General features: G+C 40.2%; 2 protein-coding genes across 4 annotated transcripts in view; both read left to right on the forward strand.

The window, feature by feature from the left end:
- The window catches only part of CHD8 (chromodomain helicase DNA binding protein 8), a 39,870-nt gene extending 23,734 nt beyond the window's left edge, over positions 1 to 16,136 (forward strand). For 2 of the 3 annotated variants that reach the window (XM_081050242.1, XM_081050244.1), the window contains exons 14-37: positions 338 to 481; positions 731 to 986; positions 1,556 to 1,766; positions 2,018 to 2,213; positions 2,711 to 2,878; positions 3,078 to 3,257; positions 3,408 to 3,518; positions 3,863 to 4,059; positions 4,313 to 4,512; positions 4,593 to 4,773; positions 4,859 to 4,948; positions 5,210 to 5,313; positions 6,489 to 6,618; positions 7,718 to 7,793; positions 8,254 to 8,308; positions 8,489 to 8,696; positions 9,126 to 9,334; positions 9,428 to 10,147; positions 10,367 to 10,518; positions 10,806 to 11,108; positions 11,910 to 12,023; positions 12,215 to 12,394; positions 12,792 to 12,908; positions 15,155 to 16,136. In XM_081050242.1, coding sequence (XP_080906368.1) covers positions 338 to 481; positions 731 to 986; positions 1,556 to 1,766; positions 2,018 to 2,213; positions 2,711 to 2,878; positions 3,078 to 3,257; positions 3,408 to 3,518; positions 3,863 to 4,059; positions 4,313 to 4,512; positions 4,593 to 4,773; positions 4,859 to 4,948; positions 5,210 to 5,313; positions 6,489 to 6,618; positions 7,718 to 7,793; positions 8,254 to 8,308; positions 8,489 to 8,696; positions 9,126 to 9,334; positions 9,428 to 10,147; positions 10,367 to 10,518; positions 10,806 to 11,108; positions 11,910 to 12,023; positions 12,215 to 12,394; positions 12,792 to 12,908; positions 15,155 to 15,721 — 4,869 coding nt within the window. In that variant the 3' untranslated portion in view covers positions 15,722 to 16,136. The remainder of the gene's footprint in view (positions 1 to 337; positions 482 to 730; positions 987 to 1,555; positions 1,767 to 2,017; positions 2,214 to 2,710; positions 2,879 to 3,077; positions 3,258 to 3,407; positions 3,519 to 3,862; positions 4,060 to 4,312; positions 4,513 to 4,592; positions 4,774 to 4,858; positions 4,949 to 5,209; positions 5,314 to 6,488; positions 6,619 to 7,717; positions 7,794 to 8,253; positions 8,309 to 8,488; positions 8,697 to 9,125; positions 9,335 to 9,427; positions 10,148 to 10,366; positions 10,519 to 10,805; positions 11,109 to 11,909; positions 12,024 to 12,214; positions 12,395 to 12,791; positions 12,909 to 15,154) is intronic. The other variant, XM_081050243.1, reaches the window with a different exon arrangement.
- A 755-nt stretch (positions 16,137 to 16,891) lies between these two features.
- SUPT16H (SPT16 homolog, facilitates chromatin remodeling subunit) overlaps positions 16,892 to 25,142 on the forward strand; it is a 37,687-nt gene continuing 29,436 nt past the window's right edge. Inside the window, exon 1 of the mRNA XM_081050246.1 lies at positions 16,892 to 17,381. Coding sequence (XP_080906372.1) covers positions 17,316 to 17,381 — 66 coding nt within the window. The 5' untranslated portion in view covers positions 16,892 to 17,315. The remainder of the gene's footprint in view (positions 17,382 to 25,142) is intronic.

Raw genomic sequence — 25,142 nt, forward strand, 5'->3', positions numbered from 1 at the left:
AAGCCAGCACAGGTGCATTCCATAGAGGGGGACCTATTAGGATATCTTCGGGGAGTTGAGTGTCGAGAGGCATATGTAATTGAAAAAAAAAATTCTAAATATTTCTTTATTTGTTTATAATAAAGTTAATTCAATATGTTAAATAACATCAAGGGTTTTCTTGAATGTTTTGTGTTTATCAAAAGAGGAAACAGGTGAAACAAAAGTTAAGACAGTATTCCAGTCCATTCCCATAATTTTAGAGATAAAGAAAGCTAAACATACACATTTGATAGAGAACCCCAGAAACCCTTTGTGTTTTTCAGTTTTCTCATTCTTCTATTTTCTCCATTTCTAGGAACACAAAGTGCTACTCACAGGAACACCATTGCAAAATACTGTGGAGGAGCTGTTTAGCTTGCTTCATTTCTTGGAACCATCACAGTTTCCATCAGAATCAGAGTTCCTCAAAGACTTTGGTGATCTCAAGACAGAGGAACAGGTAGGAAGTCTGTATCTGATGAGGTACTAAACCCAGACAAAAAAGGTCAAGTTTATACTAGACAGACATCTATTGCCATAGGCATCAAGGGTCTTTCTGAACACCTTATAACCTTGTGCCTATATCATTTATGACATTGTCCAAAATCTATATCTTTCAGATACTGGAAAACTCTCATTGTATTTCTCCATGTTTGCACCTGACGTGGAATATTTGTCCTCACGTTGATTTCTTTTCTCTCTGTATCAGGTTCAAAAGCTACAGGCCATTCTCAAGCCAATGATGCTGAGAAGACTCAAAGAGGATGTTGAAAAAAACCTGGCACCCAAACAGGAAACTATTATTGAAGTAGAGCTGACCAATATCCAGAAGAAATACTACCGGGCTATTCTGGAGAAGAATTTCTCCTTTCTTTCCAAAGGGGCAGGTCATACTAACATGCCTAATCTACTCAACACAATGATGGAACTGCGCAAATGCTGCAACCACCCATATCTCATCAATGGTGAGGGAATTTCTGGAAAATACCTGCCATTTCTGTGTTACCTGTTTATTTTAAATGATATTCCTCAGGAACAGTGGATCCAGCCTAATTTGGAAGTGGAGGGTGGTTCTCCTTTTGAAACAATACTTATGTAGCATATCTTTCTCTAGTTCTTTCTATCCCCTTGAGCCTGTATAATCTACAAAATTAAATAGGATTTGCTGTTTAGAATTTCATGAATAACAAGTCAAGTTATTCTGTACTCTGGATAAATGCCCATCCTCACTGTACTCCATTTTGCTGTTTTTGTTTTGGATGCCGGTAGGGTGATTATAGTGGTTTGTATGTCTTTATCCGCATATTTACATATTTTTAACTCAATTACAATCTTAAGCCTTACTTACTTGGAATGTTTGGTATAACACAATTGAAGATGATTTAGGATTTGGAGGTGCTGAAATTCTCTGTGATAAATTGACCTCAAGTCAGATTACTCTTTTTTTCTTTGCTTCCTTATCTCAGTTAAACAAATTACAGCCTCAGTATGTTTTTCTAGATCTCACCATCAAGTTTGATTTTTCTTTTGTCAGGTGCAGAAGAAAAAATCCTAACAGAATTTCGAGAAGCTTGCCACATTATACCTCATGACTTCCACTTGCAGGCCATGGTTCGTTCAGCTGGCAAACTGGTTCTTATTGACAAGTTACTTCCAAAACTTAAAGCTGGTGGCCATAAGGTTCTGATCTTCTCCCAGATGGTACGCTGCCTAGATATCCTAGAGGATTATCTAATCCAGAGAAGGTGAGAAAGGAGTAATCCTTTGCCTCATATCTACTGGATCCTTAATAAAGCTGCAAAGCGTAAGAGGTCCTGGGTTTAACTGAAGTTAATTAGGACTAGAATAAGAGAAGTATTTGACTCATCCTCAGTTTTCTGATAAGGTTTTTTTGTCAACTAGAGAGATGGAGGTACTGGTGTTGATCCTAGTCTAATTTTTTGGTCTCTCTTTCTGCTTGGCTGATTAACTTCTTTTTCCTGTGCGTCTTATGCAGGTACTTATATGAGCGTATTGATGGGCGCGTTAGAGGTAACCTTCGACAGGCTGCTATTGACCGCTTCAGCAAGCCTGACTCAGACCGCTTTGTCTTCCTGCTCTGCACCCGGGCTGGTGGACTTGGTATTAATCTCACAGCGGCTGATACCTGCATCATCTTTGATTCAGACTGGAATCCACAAAATGACCTGCAGGTAAAAGAAATCATTGACTTAGGGACTAAGACCTGACCTGACCTGGGAGGTTTTCAGCAGACTCAGGATCTCTCAGAAATACTTGTCCTTCAGAGAGTACGGAATTGATTACTTAGTTAGGGGTGGCAGTGTAGATCAGAAGTCAGCAAACTCTTTTTGGAAAGGACCAGATAGTAAATGTTTTAGGTTTTGTGGACTGTACAGTCTATTGTAACTACTCATCTCTGTTTCTGTAACATAAAAGTAGCCATGGATAATATGTAAATGGTTGGATGAGGCTGTTCCAGGAAAACTTTATTTACAGAAACAGCTGGCCAAGCAGACTGTGTTTGCTGACCCCTGCTCTACGTGATGGGGCAGTAATTTCTTCTTGAAATTGACTTTTGATTTTGAATTGATCTCATGGCTGCTTTATGAATGTGAATTGGTATTTTGAACCCCACCCCCCAATTTTATGTTATCTTTGCCTTTCCCTTCCAATGTTTGTTTTTAACCAGGCCCAGGCACGGTGTCACCGAATTGGGCAGAGCAAAGCTGTGAAGGTGTACCGTCTCATCACACGGAATTCTTATGAGAGAGAAATGTTTGATAAGGCTAGTCTCAAGCTGGGATTGGATAAGGCTGTGCTTCAGTCCATGAGTGGTCGTGATGGCAACATTACTGGAGTGAGTCTTTTGTCTGTAGATAATGTTTGTAGCCGGTCTTATTGATGAGGGAAACTAAAGCTATTTGTGCATGGGAATCTGACCACTTGGTTTGGATTCTCGATTTTTATTTCTTAAAATATAACAAACTAAAAATATTATGATGTGGTTAGATAATACTCGATTGGTAGTCTTTTCATCTCTCTATTGGATTTTGTAGATCCAACAATTCTCCAAGAAGGAGATTGAAGATCTCTTACGAAAAGGAGCATATGCAGCCATAATGGAGGAAGATGACGAGGGCTCCAAGTTTTGTGAAGAGGACATTGACCAGATCTTGTTAAGACGAACCACAACCATCACCATTGAGTCTGAAGGAAAGGGTTCTACCTTTGCCAAGGTATATTCTATCTGTGCCGGAAGCTAGAGAAGCAGAGATAGAGACAGGAATCTCTAGAATTTAAGTATATTTTATTAATGTTGTTACTGGTTTACATTGCTCAAAAGAGTGTTGTAGTCAACTTTACTCTGTTCCTTTGTTACTCACTAGGCAAGCTTTGTTGCTTCTGAAAATAGGACAGATATTTCTCTGGACGACCCCAACTTTTGGCAAAAGTGGGCCAAAAAGGCTGACCTGGACATGGATCTACTCAACAGCAAGGTGAGCTTTCTTTTCCTCGAGGGAGGAAATATTGTGGAAGACACAGTACTTTTAGGAGTCTTTATAGCTGCTCTGATTCTAGATACTGACCTTGGTTTATGACTGTTTATTATATACAAGGGCCGTTGTAAAATCTTCCTACATAGTAGGACCAAGAAAACTACTTAGATCTATCTGCTGCTTAGTTTTGCTTCCTGAGTGCCTGTAGATTATTTTGAATGTCCTAAAAAATCTTTCAGTGTGTACAAATATTACATCCAAGCTATTTCAATCCATGATTGTTTTAATTCTTTCCCATGATGATATCATGAAGAGAGTTACTTCTCCTTCTGTTCTTTGCATAGAATAACTTGGTGATTGACACACCTAGAGTACGAAAACAGACCCGCCACTTTAGCACTCTGAAAGATGACGACCTGGTGGAATTCTCTGATTTGGAAAGTGAAGATGACGAGCGGCCACGCTCTCGCCGACATGACCGTCATCATACCTATGGGCGCACTGACTGCTTTCGGGTGGAAAAGCACCTATTGGTCTATGGGTAAGAATCCATTTTGCCATCAGAGGTGGTGCATCTCCATCCTGATAGATAACCCTATTTGCCTTTCAAATTAAGAGATTTCAAAGAGGGGATGGATAATGGGAAAAACTTGGTTCTATTTATTCTGTTACCATGTCCCAAGATTTTTTTGTCTCCCATCTTTTGGGAGATGTGCTTCTGGGGAACTGAGGAATATCATTGAATTAGAGTTCCCAGGAAAATATTAATGTAATTTCTTCTTCCGTTTTTCTAGTTGGGGACGGTGGCGAGATATCTTGTCTCATGGACGCTTCAAGCGACGTATGACTGAACGAGATGTGGAAACAATTTGCCGGGCCATCCTCGTGTACTGTCTTCTGCACTATCGTGGGGATGAAAATATCAAAGGCTTCATTTGGGACTTGATTAGTCCTGCTGAAAATGGCAAGACAAAAGAATTGCAGAATCATTCAGGTAATTACCAACTCTTTACTTTTCCTCTTTCTGTGAGTTATCTAATCCTTTTCAGGTCCAAGGGGTTTTCTCAATCCAAGTCTTCAATGTGTCCCCTTTCCCAGGCCTATCTATCCCTGTGCCCCGTGGACGCAAGGGGAAAAAGGTTAAGTCACAAAGCACTTTTGATATCCATAAGGCAGATTGGATCCGGAAATATAACCCTGATACTCTGTTCCAAGATGAAAGTTATAAGAAGCACTTGAAGCATCAGTGTAACAAGTAAGGATGGAATTTAGCAGACGAAACCATTTTCCACCTCAAACTTTCTACTCTATTATTGAGCCAGCTCTTCTCTCCCTTCTAGGGTGCTGTTGCGGGTACGAATGCTGTATTATCTGAGACAGGAGGTGATTGGAGATCAAGCAGAGAAGGTGTTAGGGGGTGCCATTGCCAGGTAAAGTTATGCTATATTTTTCTTCATGCCCTGCTTTATTCAAGAAAAAAATTGGTTTATTTCACTTTATACTATCTTTGGGATACCTAATAGTTAAAATCTATATATTAGGTTTTAATCCTATACTTGATACCAGTGGAAGGACATAGGCAGCTGCATGAGCATTTAAATTATTGTATAAAAGAAGATGCTTGTAATCTTTCCAAGGATTATTTTAATTACCTGAATTACTCTGCTGACTCTGCCCTCTTATGCCTATAGTGACATTGACATATGGTTCCCAGTGGTGGATCAGCTGGAGGTTCCAACAACATGGTGGGACAGTGAGGCTGACAAGTCCCTGCTCATTGGCGTCTTTAAGCATGGTAGGTACCTTTTAATCTGTCCCTTTCCTGTTGTAGATTTATCTCCACAGATGGAAAATTTAGCAAAATGCTGATGACCAGTAACTTGAGTTCTGTGATTGATCTTCAATAAACTTATGTTTGAATGGGAAACTAGTTCTTAAATATCCAGAGCAGAGCAATTCGTCCCTATATATAGATGTTCAAGAAAGACCAGATGGATAGTTAAATCCCAAGGTAGGGAGTCTCCCATCTGTTCTCTAATAACTGTTACCAGTCTGTATGTCATGGCATCTAAGTTAAGATTTCACAAATTAGGGAGGTAATATATGCTTACTCGCATGAACCGTGCTTAATTTGTATGACTTTCCTGTGGCTTGCTGAAAGTGTTCTACTTGTATAACATCCCATTTGTCTAAATATTCAGTGGTCACTGACGTACATGTGAACAACAGTGTTTAAGTGAAACAAAAAATAGACTATAAAAAGGGAGAGTACTCCCTTTTCAGTCTTCCCTAATAACAAATCCCAGGCATTAAAAACAGTGAGCATTAAAATGCAGGCCACTGACTTAGTGAATTGGAACATCATTTCTTTTTAAAAAATACTTCTGTTTTCTTCTATAAAATTAAAGTAATCACACTGATCCACATGTTTTTGATAAGTTTAATGGGATAAGAAAAATCCTGAGCGTTTGTAGTCTTAGATTTACATGTGCAACAACAGAGGTTTAGAAAGAGTCCAAACATCCTGAAGTGTATTCGTTGGTTCAGTCATTCATGCGTTCATTCATTCACCGTTCACCAAAAATTCAGAGTGTCTGTTTGCAGGTACAAGTTTTTTATCCTTCCTTTGAAAATGTGTGACCTATGCTAAATTATTTGACTGTTTTAGGTTCCCCATCTATGTAGAAAGATTACCAGTTAAATGGCTTTGTAAACCAATTACCATTCTATATAAATTGATTAAATTCCTATCTTCAATAACTAATGTTAAAGCTCTTTAGGACTCTAAATTGCTATAGAAATGTTAAATATATTCATATAACCCAGCAGCTGTCCAAATTAACATCTCAATTATAATTTGCATTGTAAGCAAAATTGCCCATACACTCTAATTATTCCAGCAGCGTATGAAGTAAGCATAAAGGCAAAATGAATCCATGATTCTCTTCAATTTATGGCTTTTTCTTCTAGGCTATGAAAAATATAATACTATGAGGGCAGACCCAGCCTTATGCTTCCTGGAAAAGGCTGGCCGACCAGATGACAAAGCTATTGCAGCAGAACATCGAGTGCTGGATAATTTCTCTGATATAGTAGAAGGGTAAGCAGTGGTGTTTAGTTCTCTTAAAACTCTGAGTCTGTCCTATGAAGGCTATGGTTGCTTGTTCTAAGAGATAACACTAGCCTTGACTGAGCCTATTGAGATTCTTAATGGTGGTTATACTCATGAATGATAAATTCTTAACAAAGAGTGGGACCAGTTGAAAGGACTCCATAAACTGGCCTAAAACCATAGATTGCCATAAGATGCAAATAAGGGTGAAAATTAATGTTACTCCCAAATAGTTTATTTGATGTTCTATTCAGTTTTTCTTTGCAATACTTCTCTGTGCAGCTACAGTAGCTGAAAGGATAACTGGTCCTCTTGAAAGATAATAGCCATGTAGCTCTCCCATGCCACTTATGTGGTAGAGCCTCAGGAAACTTTAGCTCTGGTTTATCATCTCTCGATGGTGGCTGGCCCATAAAGACTTTTATTCTGCCTGGATACATGCCTCGATGATGAGTTGCCATGCTAATACTGAGCCACCAGGTAGGGCAGTGTTGCCCTGCTTTGGGTGCCAGTGAGTTTAACAAAACTTCTCACGTGGAGACCTGAGGGGCATGTGAAAGAGTTCGCTTAGTTCATGAATACCCACCTACTTCTTCGTGATTGAGAGGTTTCTCTTTGATGATCACAACCTCAGTTTGCTTAATAAAGGACCCTCAGAGGAAATTGGGTCATTTATTTATTGCAAATCATTTGTTATGTCACCCTTCTGCTCAACAGAGTAAAGTAGTAAAAATAAGCAAGTGTGGACCATTCAAATGAAATAAAAAGTAAATAGTAGGGCAGGTAGGGGAGAATGGGTTAAATAGTAAAAAGGGCTATCAAGAAAAAGGAAGTATGCTGGTCAGTGTTTCATTTCAAATTAAAACAATTTAGAGTGGCACTTGATCATTTTCTCTCAGTTATTTGTTGTGTTGGATGCTGTACCTAACTTACCAAAACTCAGCACTTGGCCTACCATTCCTTCCAGCATGAAAGAAAAGACTGTTTCATGCTGGCTTGTATGTTTGGCCTGGTCTTCATCCTAGGTTCCTCTTAGTGAAAGAAGATTATATTGTTAACATTTTCTCATGCCTCTGGATAATTTCAGGGTTGACTTTGATAAGGATTGTGAAGATCCTGAATATAAACCACTGCAGGGCCCCCCGAAAGACCAAGATGATGAGGTGAGGAATCCTCATTTAAGTCTATTTTCTCTGTTAAGTATTCTCCCAGTCCCCGAATCTTGAAGTATATTGATTAATTTATAAAACAAAATGGAAAGTAATTACTATTTAAGAATATAAAGTATTAGTGGCAAGGATTGTAACACCAGCTGGGGAAATCAGGGATGGCTCTGTGGAGGAGGCAGAATCCAAGCTGGACACTGAAGTATATTATTTAACTATTAAATTCCTAAGTCCTGTTATTTTCAAGGCATTAATAAGAACTGATATTTCAGGTTCTACTTTCTTATTGTTTTAGTTGGTGGCTTCCGATTTTTTTGTGAGGGTTCCTTCATTAGAAATTTTTCTTAATCCTCTGGTGCCATAGACGGACATACACTAGAAAGTGATTTCAGAATACTAACTTCCCCTCTTTTCCCTCCCCCCCTCCATCCTGTGTGGGGTGGCTCTCCTTTTCTAGGGTGATCCCTTGATGATGATGGATGAGGAGATCTCAGTGATTGATGGAGATGAAGGTAAATTTCTAGGTCAAATAGTACAATTTGTGGGGTGGGGGGAGTAGGGTTGGGGAATTACTGACTGGATTCTACCCTCTCCTGGGATTTCTAAGAGCTTTGCCTTTGGATGGTTTGAAATACAGTATTAGCTCTACTACCTTTTCTGTACTTCCGTTGATTCTACTTTGCTTCTCACAGCCCAGGTGACCCAACAGCCAGGCCATCTATTCTGGCCTCCAGGCTCTGCTCTGACAGCTAGGCTTCGGCGCTTAGTAACAGCCTATCAGCGCAGCTACAAGAGAGAACAGATGAAGATAGAGGCTGCAGAACGTGGGGACCGGAGACGGCGGCGTTGTGAGGCAGCCTTCAAGCTAAAAGAAATTGCACGGCGGGAGAAACAGCAACGGTAAAATAAGGCTAGGAATTAGGGCTGAGCTATATGCTTATCTTCAGCCATAGGCCGCCCCTATATTGAAAAGCATCTTAGAAAGAATTGGTTTTGGAATTCCTTGCAGAGGGACCGTCTTTTTTTTGCCTTTAGTTACACCTCTATGATGTAAGCCTCACGTGTGTGCTTAATCAACTAGGGAAGGTCTCCTGTGTAAAGTAACCATTCTCATTGAGTTATTTGCATCATTTTTCCCCTTAGCTTGCTAATCCTTAAATTCTTACATGTTACAGAGTATGTCTTACTACCTCTTCTACTGTTATCTGCACCTTCTTTTTGCCCCTACTTTCAGTATTTGTGTATTCAGATATTCTAAGCCACACTCAGAACTAACCAGTTTCCCTGTGTTCTTCTGATCACTGTGCCTGATTCCCCTTCCTTTTGTAGATGGACAAGGCGTGAACAAACTGATTTCTATCGAGTAGTGTCTACCTTTGGTGTGGAGTATGACCCTGACACCATGCAGTTCCATTGGGATCGCTTCCGCACTTTTGCCCGACTGGACAAAAAAACAGACGAAAGCCTTACCAAGTACTTCCATGGGTTTGTGGCCATGTGTCGCCAAGTGTGCCGCCTTCCCCCAGCAGCTGGAGATGGTAAGTGAGACTGGAGATTGTTAGATGAGTAGGGATGGATGGTGACAGAGCTCACTCTTGGTTCATTTCTCCTTCCACCCCTGTCCCTTCCAGAGCCCCCGGACCCTAATCTGTTCATTGAGCCCATCACTGAGGAGAGGGCCTCACGGACTCTCTATCGTATTGAATTGCTTCGACGCTTACGGGAACAAGTTTTATGCCACCCCCTTTTGGAAGATCGGCTGGCATTATGTCAGCCTCCAGGCCCCGAACTGCCCAAATGGTGGGAGCCCGTTCGGCATGATGGGGAGCTTCTACGAGGGGCAGCCCGCCACGGAGTGAGCCAAACAGACTGCAACATCATGCAGGACCCAGACTTCTCGTTTTTGGCTGCCCGTATGAATTTTATGCAGAACCATCAGTCAGGAGCATCAGCTCCATCCCTGTCACGCTGCTCTACCCCACTGCTGCACCAGCAGTATACCTCGCGCACCGCCTCACCGCTGCCCCTGCGCCCAGAAGCTTCTGTTGAAAAGCCACCTGAGGAGACAGCTACCCAGGTCCCCAGTCTAGAGAGTCTGACTTTAAAGCTAGAGCATGAGGTGGTGGCCAGGAGCCGACCAACCCCACCGGACTATGAGATTCGAGTAGCCCCTTCTGATACTACCCCGCTGGTGTCTCGGAGTGTCCCACCAGTCAAACTAGAAGATGAGGATGAGTCGGACTCTGAGCTGGACTTGAGCAAGCTGTCACCTTCCTCCTCTTCTTCCTCCTCCTCATCCAGCTCCAGCTCCAGCACTGAGGAGAGTGAGGATGAAAAGGAAGAGAAACTAAGTGAGTGCTTGTGACAGGCTGTTGGCCTTCTTCCCTATTTGCCCCTTCTGCTCTTTCCCATCTTTTCTAAATGCATCCTCTGAGAGAGATTCGGATTTTGGTTTGATAGAACATCAAAACATACATTATTTTTGGGGTCTTTATTTAAAGCCCATATAACACCATTCCTATATAACTTTATTATTTCATCTTTGCTCATTTGTTCTGTATGCTCTCTAGCTGCTGACCGGTCCCACTCAAAGCTCTATGATGAAGAGAGTCTCCTGTCCCTCACTATGTCCCAAGATGGATTCCCAAATGAAGATGGAGAACAAATGACCCCTGAGCTTCTGCTGCTACAAGAAAGACAAAGAGCCTCTGAGTGGCCCAAGGTAACAGCCTCATTCTTGGACATGCAGAGTCTAGAAATATTGTACAGTGTAACATATACAGAGAACAAGGAACAGATGGTTCTGGCTTTCTTTGATTGTGTTTAGTGCTGCATGTTTTTTCATGAAACTCTTCCCAGCTGACTTAGGAATCTGATACTGTTACTTCTCTCCTTTTTCCCTTATGATTTTACCCATCCTGATAATGATGGCACTATTGTTTGTCACAGAATCACATAGCTAGTACTCAGTCCCTAATACCAGTATTGATTTGTTTTTTCCCCACTCAGGATCGTATCCTGATAAACCGTATTGACCTCGTCTGCCAGGCTGTACTCTCAGGGAAGTGGCCTTCTAGCCGCCGTAACCAGGAAATGGTAACTGGAGGAATTTTGGGGCCAAGCAACCACTTGCTAGACAGTCCCTCATTGACTCCAGGAGAATATGGTGACTCTCCAGTCCCCACACCACGAAGTAGCAGTGCAGCTTCCATGGCAGAGGAGGATGTGTCCGCAGTCACCACAGCAGCAGCTCAATTCACCAAACTTCGCCGCGGCATGGATGAGAAAGAGTTTACAGTTCAGATCAAAGATGTAAGCTCAGCATTTAGGCATTGGAAAGTGGGGAAGGAGGCTCCAGTTCTTCTTTCTAACGCGTTTCACCGACAGGATACTAAACTCATTTGGTTAGCTAACTTTGAAAATGAGAGGGGAAAAAAAATTAGAGCTCACAAAGATCCATTTAGGAAAAATCATTGTAGTAAAGGAAGGGATCTTGACTTGTGTCTACCGAGGACTAGTTAAAAGAAACCATATTTTTAAAAGAATTTTAATTGATAACAAAGCTTCTTTTGGGTGGCTTGTTTCCTAGTTTTTTAAAAATTGAAATCAAATTGGGGCAAAGCTGTTAAAGTGACATCTAAATATTATGGGCCTTCTTAAAAATAAAAGGTCATATTAAGTCAATGTTATTTGTTTTATAGATGGAAATTTTTATTTTTTTCTTATCCTCTTCCCTGTTGAGCCCTATTAGCTGGTCATTAAGTACTCAACAAGAAAATTTTCTTAAATTAGTATGTAATGGGAATATCAGGAATTTGCCCCTGTGATGAGTTGCCATTCCAGTACTGCAACACCACGTAGGGGTTTTTTTTCCTGCATTGGGTGTTGAGATAAACCCTACTTGTCTTACAGCTATCTGAGGGGCACTAGATCAAGAAATGAAATCTTTCTAAAGAGAAAGTATATATGTTTTGTTATATTTCCAATTTCTACCCTTTGGATAGAAGCCTTCTCACCATCATCGAGCCAGAGGGTGACTCTTAAGTCCCTCAAAACTTAAACTTTAAAAACATGGGCCATATGACATCTTGGGTGGGTGGGTTGTCTTCCTAGGAGGAAGGATTGAAGTTAACATTCCAGAAACACAAGTTGATGGCTAATGGAGTAATGGGAGATGGACATCCTCTGTTTCATAAGAAGAAGGGGAACAGAAAGAAGCTAGTCGAGGTGAGTGTTAAGAAATTATTTAACATGATGATTAGATAAGATCTTTTATGTTCCCAGTAATTGATGAAGGCAGTTGGGATTGAGGGACTAGAAGATACTAGTTATTTTATGGCTACCATTGGCTCTGCTCCCCCTCTCTCCCTGCCCCAAAGAAGAGTCTGTGCTCATGGGGGTGGATTCTGGGTTTGCAGCTGGAGGTGGAGTGCATGGAAGAGCCTAATCACCTTGATGTGGACCTGGAGACCCGGATCCCTGTCATCAATAAGGTGGATGGTACTTTGCTGGTGGGTGAGGATGCCCCTCGCCGGGCTGAACTGGAGATGTGGTTACAGGGTCATCCAGAGTTCGCTGTCGATCCCCGATTTCTAGCGGTGAGTGGCAGTTCCATCCAGCAAGATTTAAAGTTGTTCCCTTGGTTTTTAAGCTGTGTGAGAGGGAGGAAGCATGCCATGTTATGTCATTGTTTCTGCATCTGCAAAATAAGAGTAGTAAGTAGTACCCAGTCATCTTTCCTCACAGATTTGTTGTGAGGATCAAAATAAAATAATGGTAAAGCACTTGTTAAACTAAATGCTAGGCAACTATTTCTTATTAAACTATTATGTAACCACCTAAAATTTTTGGAGAGAACTGCTTACTGGCATTTTTCCACTAGGACTAATCTTTTGTGCAATAAGCACTTATTGTCAATCTAGATACTAGCATCTTAATAATTATTCCAGAGAAGGTTTTTATTCCTCTAGGATAACTGATAGTTATCTATTGCAGTATATGGAGGATCGCAGAAAACAGAAGTGGCAGAGATGTAAAAAAAATAATAAGGCAGAATTGAACTGTTTGGGAATGGAACCAGTACAGACTGCTAACTCTCGGAATGGAAAAAAGGTGAGTGAGACTGAGGCATTACCAACCACTCTGTTCCCACAGTAGATGTGACTGGAGAAATTATTTAATGCAATTTATCTTTTTTCCAGTGTATTTCCAGTTTGAGAAATTTTCAATTTTCAGTCACCAATAAGGAAACCAGAGTATTTTTATTGGTATTTTTACAACTGTCCAGCATCATCATCTCTAGAAGAACATAAAATTCTAAAAACTAATTTCCGCACTGTAAGCATATTAAAATAAAAGAATTAGTAAGGTGCATTAGAACATTCAAGTCCTTATTCTGCTCTTCTACTGACTAAAGGATTTTTGGCAAATCCTTTAGCCTTTACAATTTGTACATCCTGAAAAGTGAGGGGTTTGGGCAGATAATCTCTAAAAGTTTTATGATTCTATATACTATAGAAGTGATTTGGAGGCCTACTAAGGAAAACAGTCATGGGGTTTCCCAACATTTAAGAGGTTGAGAATTAATAATAATATACCAGTAATGGAAAAAGGGCAGAAAACCATGTTTTATAGTTTATAATAATAATTTTGGTTAGTAGTTTATTTCATTATTTTCAAATATATCTATGCTTTTTTATCATGGTTATAGACCATTTGATAGATTAAGTACCCATAGTCCTTTCCACCAAAATATAATGGAAAAGTTTCTCTTGGCTATGTTTGCCTTACTCTGGGCAATAGTTACATTTTTTAAACATATATAAATCATCGTTTGGTTTGGTAAGCAGTCATTTAAAAATGGATTAGTACTTTTGTATACTCACTTTATCTAATTCCTCGTTTGATCTTTTATATGTATATGTATATGTATGTGTGTGTGTGTGTGTGTGTGTATTTTATATATATGTGTGTGATACATATAAAAACCACATAGTTTCTCTGTTAATAAAATTGATTTCCTAATGAACAATATCTTTTGCATTTAACATTCTGAGGACATTATTTTGCACATAATATATACTTATTTGTGATACAAATTTATGAGGTTACTTTTATATTGGTAAAAATGGTTTCATACATATATTGTTACTATAGAAAAATGGTTTAATTTTCCCTCTTAGCATCCATGGGACCAAGAGTGTAATAAACACTCTTTGTCTGCTATGGGAAGCTGATGGCTAGAGCTCGTACCTTCTCTGTCTTGAATTTAACTTTATAGAGCAGCCTATAAAGTCTTTTCCTTCTTTAATCCTGAAAATAATATTATTTATTTTTACTGCAAGTATTTTTGCTGCTTCTTTATAGCCAATTGATAACTCTAAGAAAGAAAGGATCGTAGGAAATCACAGAAAAATCATAATATGACTAGTACAGAATTCTTAATGCAGAATTGATGGTGTATCTAGCACTGTGTACTTTATTACCGGGACCTGCAGGAATTTAGGTGCTATTATAATATTTTAAAAATTTATACAAATAGAGTTTTGAGATATTTGTTTTTCCAAATTAGAAAGGTATAGTCTCATGTCAGGTATTAGGCTTAGATTGGGAACTGTCTAGAGACACAGGTACCAATTATCTGAGTTGATGCCAGTTTACCCAGTACTGCACTTAGGTCTAGCAAAGCACAGGGAATAAAAGTAATAATTTCCAGCCTCAGTGAACTTAAGCTAAATTTACAGTCAGAACATCTAGAATAAACAATTTAAAATTCAGCAGATGCATAAGTTTTTTATTAATGTGAAAAACTTACTTTATTAAATTTGGCAAGGAGCTAGCCACAGTCTTTTTGATGCGCTAGACATCCAAAAGTCTAATCTGACCTCTCTTGAATTTACCACTTTACGGTAAATAATCAAGGATAGTATTGTAAGTATCAACATAGTTGTGAGGCACTTGACATGATAAGATCATGTGAACAACCTGCCATCAGTATACTGTGCAAGTACTGATTCATTCAGTGTCTTACTCAGGCACATCATTAACAAAGGTAAGCATTTGTGAAGTGGTTGGCCAGAGTAAAGATACAGTGTAGTCATGGGAAAAAGCAAAACTCTGGTTCACATGAGTATCAGTATCAACTTGATCTTAGTATCAGAATGCTTCAACCAGCTATGTCCAACATTTGTTCTTCCCTATTATATCAAGCCACCTCTGATTATTCTTGTTTTGACCCTCCTAAAGACAGATTCAGTGAAAAAGCATTTACAAACTAGGACTGTTGACTTCTGTTTTGTTTGGTTTGGTTTTTTTTCTCCCCTCTCTTCTTTTTTACTATATTTTCCTGTCCTTCCCAGGGTCACCATGCTGAAACTGTGTTCAACCGGGTTTTGCCAGGGCCTATTGCACCAGACAACAGCAAGAAGCGAGCCCGTAGGATGCGACCAGACCTTTCTAAGATGATGGCCCTCATGCAGGGTGGAGGCACTGGGTCCCTTTCTCTGCATAATACCTTCCAGCACAGCAGTAGTGGCCTGCAGTCTGTGTCATCTCTGGGTCACAGCAGTGCCACATCTGCATCTTTGCCTTTTATGCCGTTTGTGATGGGTGGTGCAGCATCATCCCCTCATGTAGACTCCAGCACCATGCTTCATCACCACCACCACCACCCCCACCCCCACCATCACCACCATCACCATCCAGGCCTGAGAGCCACTGGCTACCCTTCTTCACCAGCCACTACCACCTCTGGTACTGCCTTGAGGTTGCCACCACTGCAACCTGAGGAGGATGAGGACGATGAGGATGAAGATGATGACGATGATTTATCTCAGGGCTATGATAGCTCAGAAAGGGACTTCTCACTCATTGATGATCCTATGATGCCAGCCAACTCAGACTCCAGCGAAGATGCTGATGACTGAAGCCCCAGCATGGTCCCCATTGCTTGGGTGGCTGCTGTATTTTCATTTACTCTGGCCCTTGGACTATGGAAAAGTGGGAGGGGCAGGGGAGATGTGGGGATACCCAGGACTCCAGGAGGTGAAAAGGAAAAAAGAAAACTGTACCTGATTGCTTCCAAACTTGAGCGGATTGAGTGGGCAGGGGAACTCCTAAAGTAATATTCGACCACTTCCTCATTTCTGGGGAAGAAAAGGAGACTAGAGCATCTGAGGCGCTCACCCCTCCCTAGGCACCTCCATTAACCACAGACTATGTAGTGCTGGTCCTAGCCTCTGGCACAGCCTGTTCCTGGCCGAACTGTGGATACAGCTGGAGGGTCAGGAACTGTTACCTTCCTTCCCTTGGCATTAATAAATTTAAGTTAATCCTTTTCCACTCTTCCCTCCTATATTTGCTCCAATCCAATACAAATATTAATTTTAAGAGTTGATGTTCATGATGGGTAATTTTAACACCACTTTTCCCTAGAGTTCACTACTGATAGTGAAAAGTTAACATGGATAGAGCAGACAAGTCATCTGTACCTCATTAAAGGATTTGTGTAGACTGTCCAGTTTGCTCAAGGCAAGGGAATGATTTAAGCTGAATAGGATTCAAGCTCCAAGTTTTTATGAGAAGGAAGAATTTCGTCTAGAACCACGTACATTTTGTTTTGAATTAACTGAAATAACGGTGCTTTGGGGAAGCCTTAAGTGTGTCACTTCATGAACTGCAGCAAAGAGACTGGAAAGACGCTGTCACGACTTGGTCCCTGGGTTGTGTGAATGAATATTCTCAAGCCATTTGTTTCCTAGATCCCTTACCTAGCATCCCAGCGCTCAGATGAAGCCTGGGCATTTTAGTTCCCTTTTTAAGGTGAAGTCCTTCCCCCATAGCTTGGGTCTTAGTTTTATCCGGAGGGCGGGTTCGCTCTCCCATTTTTGAGCTTTCTGTCCGTGCGAGCCCTCAACCCAGCGTCCTGGTACCGAGGATCCTCCATCCAGGAGCAGCAAAGGCTTTTGCTTCCCCATTTCTAGGAGGGGAACGTGCCCAGTTACGCTGTATTCTTCCCACGCCACATCCCCCTCTTTCCGCTTCCCCTTCCTTTGCCGATGGGTGGGGCCATTGCACCCGCGCGCGGCAGTTTGTGAGGGGCGGGGCTGGCATGTCAGGTCTACCGCCTTAGCATTGCCCAGCCGCAGACGTCTCGGCTGAAAATCGGAGCTCCTGGAAACTGCAGCCCTGCAGAGTAAGGGCGGGGGCAGAGCGTCACGTGATGACGTCGACTCGCGTGCGGTTGTTGCTAAGTTGACAAGAAAACCCCGCGAAAACTAGACTGCACATTTTGTTGATTCCCCCACTCTGCCTCCCCTTAACTTCCGGAGGGAGGATTAAAGAAAAAAAAAAGCAAACAAAAAAACCCTGGGCTGTCGGGACCCGGAAGCGGAAAGGGCATTTTTGAGGTCGATACTTCCGGGTCATTGGGAGAGTGCGGGATTCCGGGGCCGAGAGCTGGTGGCGGAGCCGGGAACTCGCGTGATTCTCGGGACCCGAGGAGGAGCGGCGTCCGTGGCTATGGCTGTGACTCTGGACAAAGACGCTTATTACCGGAGAGTGAAGAGACTGTACAGCAATTGGCGGGTGAGCTAGATCTCGTAATTTTCCCTAGGGAGCCCCCCTCTTCCATCCCATAATAACCCTGTTTCTCGGCGCCCTTTTTTCCCTTTCCGTCGGGAATTCCCGGGTTCAGTGTCTCGCCCCTTTAATTGCTCCAGGATCATTCGCCACAAGCGGCCCAGGGCGCCTCCCCCGCCGCCACGGGGACTCCCCTGCAATCACCCTGCCCTGCGGCCACCACCATCTTTCCCGCGTGCTGGCCCCCGTCATGCATAACAGCCACCTCTCGTAGTCTCTTCCCGCCTTAGAAGAGGCATCATCCTTCCCTCCCACTCCGTGATCACGTCTTGCTGCCCCCTCCTGCAGTGTTCACACACACCCACGCACTCGCTCTGTCCTTCCAGAACCAGAGTATTCCGCCCCAGGTCCCGACAGAATTACAACCATCTTCGTAAACGATGGATGGAGGGGCTAGGAGGATGTGAACGGGCCTCTTTGCGTTTCTTCTTTGCGGCGCTTTTGCTGGAGTGAAAAAAAAAGATACCGCTCACGCGCAACCGCCTCATGTTCTAGGCCCTGCCGTGGGTAACACAGAAACCTAACGCTGAAAACCTGCAGACGTTAGTAATACAAAAAACGATGTGATGCATAAAACCTCATTAGTATTCCTTCTTGGTTTTAGTTTATCCGTGGCACGTGTCAGAAAAAGAGCTGTTGGAGTTACCAGTCTTTTAAAGATGGACAATTTTGCTGCTTGAAAAACGTCCACTGTTAAAATTTTATTTTTAAGATAGTAATTTATCAATGAAAACATTTGGTTGTACCCTGTGGTAGCCTGAGCTGTCCAGCTTAAGTCTGGCCTCTGAACTCTGTCATCCAAGAAAGATAAAGCTAATAAAGACTTTAAAACCTGAAAAACGTCCTGACAAAAAAATGTTCAATTCTGATTTCAGTATTGTAAATTGCCTTTCAGATTGATTCTATACTAAAAACCAAGCAATTAAAATAGTCATTTCCCTGCCATTCATATTAAAAGGTCTTGTGCATGTTTCTTTTTTGGAGGATAAATGCATTAGGTAATTGAAAATAAAGTGGATTCTTAGTTGCATTTTATTGAAAGCAAAAATAAGGACTCTGCTAGACAAGTGCTGAACATAAATTTTATTTTTAAAATTTTTTATTGGTTAATTTTTATCAAATGTTTGTACAGCTTCTCTCACTGTTACATTTTTAAATTTGAACATGATCCATGTTAGAAAAACTCTAAAAGCCCTGAAATTTTCTAAAGATTATTAAGTATTAGTGTGCTGGTAATAATCAGAGCCTGCTTTTCCACCCATAGACCCTGAAATGATACACCTTTGATGTGAAGGTTGTTTCTAGTCCCAGTGATTTAGAGTTCATCAAATTATTCTTCATCCTCTCTAGAACATTTGTGAAAGCTAAAATTTAGAGCCTACATGATAGTTAAATGCAAAGCATGAAATTAGGAAAAACGAGGTTTGATACAGATTGGCAAACTTAATCTCAAATGACGGTCTTTAAATCCATGAAAGTTATCAGCCCCCATTTTTTGTTTATCAAAAATCATTCAAATTTAACTTGGCTCTCCAAGATAAATAAGTCTTTAACTTAATGACATCATTTGAAGGGGGATGATAGATGTTGTTAAGACCCTGGTGTTATAAAGTTGAGCCAAGTCAATATAAAAATTATTAGCAAAAGTGTGGCTAATTATAATAAAAATTTATTTGAATGGACTTTCTGCTTTTTTTATAACTAAATTTTAATAACTATGCCCAGAACCCACCTGTAGAATTTCTATATTCAGTCTTTGTGGGTTACATACAGTGCTTTCATTCTGATCTGTTTAAGCGGAGATCATAGTTTTCTGGGATAAGTTCTCGTTGCTTATCCTCTGGTAGCAGAAAGATAATAAAATACGTAGATGCATGTTATTTATACCTGTTTTTCTTTTACACTTTTTCCTTTTTAATAAAAGTGGCATTGAAATAAGTGAAAATTTGAAGTTAACTGTATAAATTCCAACCCTGTGTTGTCAGCTCCCATCTTCAAAGAAATCTCTATGACAGAAATGAGCTAAAACGTGGGCTCCACACCCACTTTTTAGTTTTAGGTACCTTTAAGCATAATACGCCTTTCAGAACTGTGGTTGCACTCACTACCACAGGATAGTTCCAACTCTCTTCAACTACATAAAGTTATAGCGAACTGGAGAGCTACTAACCCCCATCCCTTTTTTTTTTAATAGTGGGAGCTAAGGTGGCTCCTAATCGCACTTATCTGTAAGTTGACTTTGGGTTAGATATTAGGTTGGTGCAAAAGTATTTGCGGTTTAGGAGGTGCAAAAGTAATTGGGGTTTTTGCAATTTTTTTAACCTTTTAAAGCGCAATTACTTTTGCACCAACCTAATACATATACATATTGTGGGGCCACTGCAAATAAGATGTATTTGCTCTTAATTACAATTTTTATAACTTAAGTCCTAAAAACAGTTGCAGTATCACACATTTAACTGAGTAGAAATGTCTAAAACTGGATACCAGAGTGAATGGTGTCACTTTAGAGTTGAGAAAATAGGCTCAGTCAAAAATCAAGCAGGAAACCTCCATAGTGACTAGAACTTCTTACTGTTTTATGACTTCTTGAATGTTTGAGTCTAATCCATCCTGCCTCTTATTTTAAATTAGAACTGCTAAAAGCATAAAGGGTTTGTGTGTTTCTACGTTAGAAATCCCTAGGCAATAGTGGTGGGTCATAGGAGGGCTGTGGGCTTCTCTTATACTTTCCTGGGCTCTTATTCAGGCCTTCCAGTCTTTACATGCTTGTGATTATTTTTAACCAAGTAATACTATTAGTACTGCATGGGGTATGAGGAGGGAGGTTACCCACCATTCTGGGGTCCCAGCTGCTTTGAGAGCTAAGGGATATAATGTCCAGGCACTCCGATAACTCGTTTTGAGACCTACCGATTAGGACATCCTGCTGAGAGTGAACCTTGACTTCAGTCATCAGCCTTTTTTCCGGAAAGAATTCCATAAAACGTCAAAATAGCAGCTGTTTTCAAAAGGAATGATGATCTAACACATTCATTCAGGTGCTCTACCAGTCACAATTGAGGTCGTGGGTGGCTCCAACCCTAAACAGAAAATTTGTGCCTGTGGAGAAAACGAACAAGCTATAGTGTCAGTGCTTCTCTTGAGTGCCGCTTTCTGGCTCTTTGCTCTTTGCTGATTTTAGTCATGGACAAATTTCTCGTTCTGGATTGCTCGCCAAGATTACGCATCCATCTTCTGTGGCTTAGGAAGTCTGAAATATAGGCACTTCTCATACTACTTTCAGCACAATAATGTTCATCTCAATTCTTTATGGGTCCTTTTTCGCAGGAGGGAGTTAGAGAAAGGTTTAAATAATGCTTTGGTCTTTTGAGTAAACAGGAGTAAAGATGGAAGTAAATGCCTGGACAGGTGGGATTCGTTTACACTTGCTTACTCAACTTTCATAATATTTATTTTTTATCTTATTTACCAAGTGTAATTACTGCCTGGCATGTATAGGCACCCGGTGAATGATGGTGATGATTTCTGCCTGCCTCCCTTTCTAGGTTTGAAGAGATTTCTTTCCATCCTATATTTAGGGTGACCATAAGTCCTGCCTTTGCTGAAACTGTTCACCTGTTGTCCCTATATTCAAAATTCTCAAAATTGTCTTGGTTTAGATGATAAATTATGTGGATATCCTAGTAGCTATAACCAGAGACTTCAAAAAATGTTACCTTTTTAATGCAATACCCTTTTGGTTCAAAGGAAGATATTTGTTCCTGTGCTGCAGTATTTCCCCAACTTTTTCATTCAGATACCAGTCACAATTTTTCCTGATTTCTTACCACCTATATTATTTACCTTGCATTTGAAAAATTATCAACTAATACATACGTAGGTTTTAAAAAACCAAATATTATAGCTCCAGAAGCCTTAAAACAAAAAAACAGTCACCTGCCCCAGAGTAAACCATTTTCAGTTTTTCTCTTTCATATTTTGAAGTAATATCTATATACTGCTATTTCTTGATTTGTCAATTTTTTATGTTAACTGTTGTTTTGGCAAATTAGGGTTTAAATTTAACTTTCTAACTTCCCTACCTCTTGATACTTTTAAATTCCTTCTTGATGCATTGTTATAAAAAATTTCAAATATTATACAGAAAGGTGAAAGAGTTTTACAGTGAATACCCATGTCTCCACCACCTAAATGATACAATTAATTGTTTATTATTATTATTTTTTAAGGAGGGCGTAGCTCACAGTAGCCCATATGAGGATCGAACTGGCAACCTTGGTGTTACCAGCACCACGCTCTAACCAACTGGGCCAACCGGCCACCCCTATACAATTAATATTTTATTATACTCGCTTTGTCACACACCCACCCCTTTTGATATTTTTTTTCCCCACATTTTTTTGGTAAAACCAATAGTCACTTTATATTATTAATGCTCATGTAAATATTTTCACTGCTGGGTGAAGTAATAGAGTAATTACCTTTTCTCTGCAGTTTTTATTTTTCCTGGCATTAATGATTGCCTCAGTTTTTCTCCCTTTTTAAATACCCTACCCCTAATTTTTTCCTGCAGGTCTGTCATAATCTTATCAGTCTTATATTCTAAAATTCTCACACTCTTCAGACATTTTGTTAATCCTGTGTTTGTTTTTTAAACACCACCACTACCACCTCCCCTACCCCAACCCCAACCTTACATTATACTGTGCTACCTGTATAGGTAGACTTGAACCTTGGGACTTTCTTCTGTGGGGTCCCCTGTATCCTAAAGCCCATGTCTTGATTTTTTTCTTTGTTAGAGCATTTGTTTAAGAGCCTCTTAAGGAAGCATAAGCATTAAACAGAAAATTTCTTGAGCCCTTGTGTGTCTTAAAAAGTCTTATTCTATCTTGACATTTAGTTAATAATATAGTTCAGTGGGTATCAAATTCAAGGTTGGAAGTCTCAGAATTCTGTTCAGAATTTTGAAGCTGTCAGTCTTTAAGCTTACAGTATTACTTTTGAGAAGGCTGCTGTGAAACTATTACCTGTTCCAATGTCTATGGCCTGTTGTTCTGAAACATTTAGAATCATCTCTTTATTCCTAATATTTTGAAATTTCCCTGCATTGAGTTGGGAAGTGGGAGGCCCTTTTAGAAATCTCAAGAGTTACATCCTGCAGTGCTGGAATCTTTCATTCTTTTATGATTTTCTCCCCTCCATTTCCTTAATCTTTTTTTTTTCTTTTTAAACCTGAAGTTTCCATTCAGTAAGGTTTAGACCTCTTATTTAAATTTATTTGTTACCTTTCAATTTCATTTCCTATCCCTTTGTCTTTTGCTTTCATATATTGTTTCTTAACTTTATTTTCCAGCTTTTTATTGAATTTTTTTAAAATTTCAACTATTTTTAATTACTAAGAGTTCTTTCTTGTCCTGTTCTTTTGTTGTTTCATGGATGTACTTTATTTCTCCTGTGGGGTGTTCTATTTAATTTTGTTTTCTGTCCTCTGCCTTGTCTATTTCCTCCGGGTTTGTTTGCTTTCTCTCGTACATATTGGAGACCTCACAAAAATCAAAAGGAGGCTTAGCTATACTCATCCTTACTGAGAATAGGCAATAAGAAACTGGTTGGAAGCTCTGCCTGAATGGGGCCTCTCAACTATTTGGGGTTACACTAGAGTGAATAGGCTGGCTCATTCCATGGAGGACCCCCAAATGTCAGTATCTGAAGTGTTTTGTCTGAATTCATTGAAGACATGCAGAGAAAAGTCCTTCAGTTCTTTGTGGCATTTGTTCCCAGTTGTCATTCAAAATACAGACTTTCATTTAATTCCCTTAACATTTAGTACTTGCCTTCTGTTGCCTAATATCTGAGTCTAGAACCTTTCTGAGTCTATTTCTCCAGAGAATAAATCAAGTCTTTTTGCAGGGAGCTTAGGAGTTGTCTCGGAGCTTCCAAGAGCTGGGGTCTGTCTGTTAAGCTTGCTGACCAGACCTTGTTTTCAGCCCTGAAGTCATTCATGTGCAATATTTCCCCTTCCTTGATACTTGGTGCCTCCTAAGTTCTGAGCCCATTGGAACTGGAGAGAGATGCATGCTTATCTGTCATCAGTATCTTCCCAGTGAGAATGCCCTTCAAACACTTAGGGTATAGCTACGTCAGCTCTGCTTAGTCACTTACCACTCTGTCCTTTTCATCTTCCCCAAAACTGTTGAACTCTTTAAACCTAAATACATTCAGAAAGGATACCACACTTCACTACAAATGGAAAATTGCATCACTTTTCAAAAAGAAAAAAAACATAGCTGTTAAAAAATAAAGATAGTGTAAGCACAACGGCATTATTAAATTGTAGTAGATGTTAAGGATTAGCATTAAGCAGATACATTCTTGATGTAATCAAGTCGATTAAAAGAGTTGAAAAGTATAACTTTTTTTGCTCTGTGATTGAATATTTCAAGCCACATCTGGAATCACCTAAATTCTTCTCTTATATGAGTTGTACATGTTCAGAAAATCTGTTCCACTGTATATTCTGTGCTGATTATGTAATCAACCGCTAATCTTTAACATCAGTAACAGTAGTGGTGTGGTGCACGGTAAATTTTTAGCAAATAGCCATTTCAGCCTTTAATAATAATGATGGCAAACACACAGTAGTTACTGTGAGCTAAGCACTTCTGATCACTTCAGAGTGAGCCCTTATCTGATAGGCATTGCTGTCTCTAAATGCAGAACCCAGACCTTGATACCTATTGCAGTTGCTGAAATAAGTTTCTCCTAAGTTTAAGAAGTCGTCAATACTAACATCTTACCTGAAAAGTTTGTTAAATGATCAAGTTTCCTTAGAGATCAAAATCAGAAGCCTTCCCAAGAAATTTATTTTATCTTTAGGACCCTCAGGAAAGTATTCCCTTGTCTGACATTTTAACTGAATGAGTTAGAAACGATAGAAAAAGTATAGCTATACCTGTCATATAGTTGTATCCAAAGGAAAAATAATCTATTTTAAACTTAATATGTACATTTTCATTAGACTTTCAGTACCCTTTTGTAAAGCTTAAATCAGTGTGAGGACTCTATATTTTTGTGGGACTTGTGGGTGTTTAGTGGCTTGATCTGGGGTTTTGAATATGATGATGCATACTATACTTTGAGTTTTATTATGAGGATTACAGATAATCAGTGCAAGAAACCACATACAAAAAAAAAGGAACCACATACAGAAAGTGTCTGCTCAGTATATAGTATTTCATGTGAAACACCTGTTGGAGCAAGACTTGGGTGTCAAGTGGCCCAGACAGACTGGAAGGTGGTGGAATTTGGGACAGAAAGGGTACAGTGGATGTTGAGAGTCTGTGCATGCTGGGGGGAGGTCACTGCTGCAAAGATGGTTCATCTAGAAATGGGAGCACAGCTATCACAAGTCCAGATTTGACAAGGGCTCCCATCTGAGTCCTGAAGACCAGGCCACGCCGAGGAGATGAGGTAGGAATCTGGGACCTTGCAAGCCACACGGAGTCCCAGCTGCCGCTGATACCCAGGCTGGTACGTGGAGCCAACTGTAGGGCTGGTCCTGGGGCAAAGGCTGTTAGCCTTGGGGCTTTCTTTATTGTTTTTAGCTAGTTCCCTCCACTCTAGTATTCCAAAACAAATTCCAGATATAATCAAAATATTTTAGTATTGTATATAACTTGTACATTTTACAAGCAGATTATTAAA

Source organism: Rhinolophus hipposideros (assembly GCF_964194185.1).
Source record: "Rhinolophus hipposideros genome assembly, chromosome: 5".
In the NCBI taxonomy this organism is placed as follows: Eukaryota; Metazoa; Chordata; class Mammalia; order Chiroptera; family Rhinolophidae; genus Rhinolophus; species Rhinolophus hipposideros.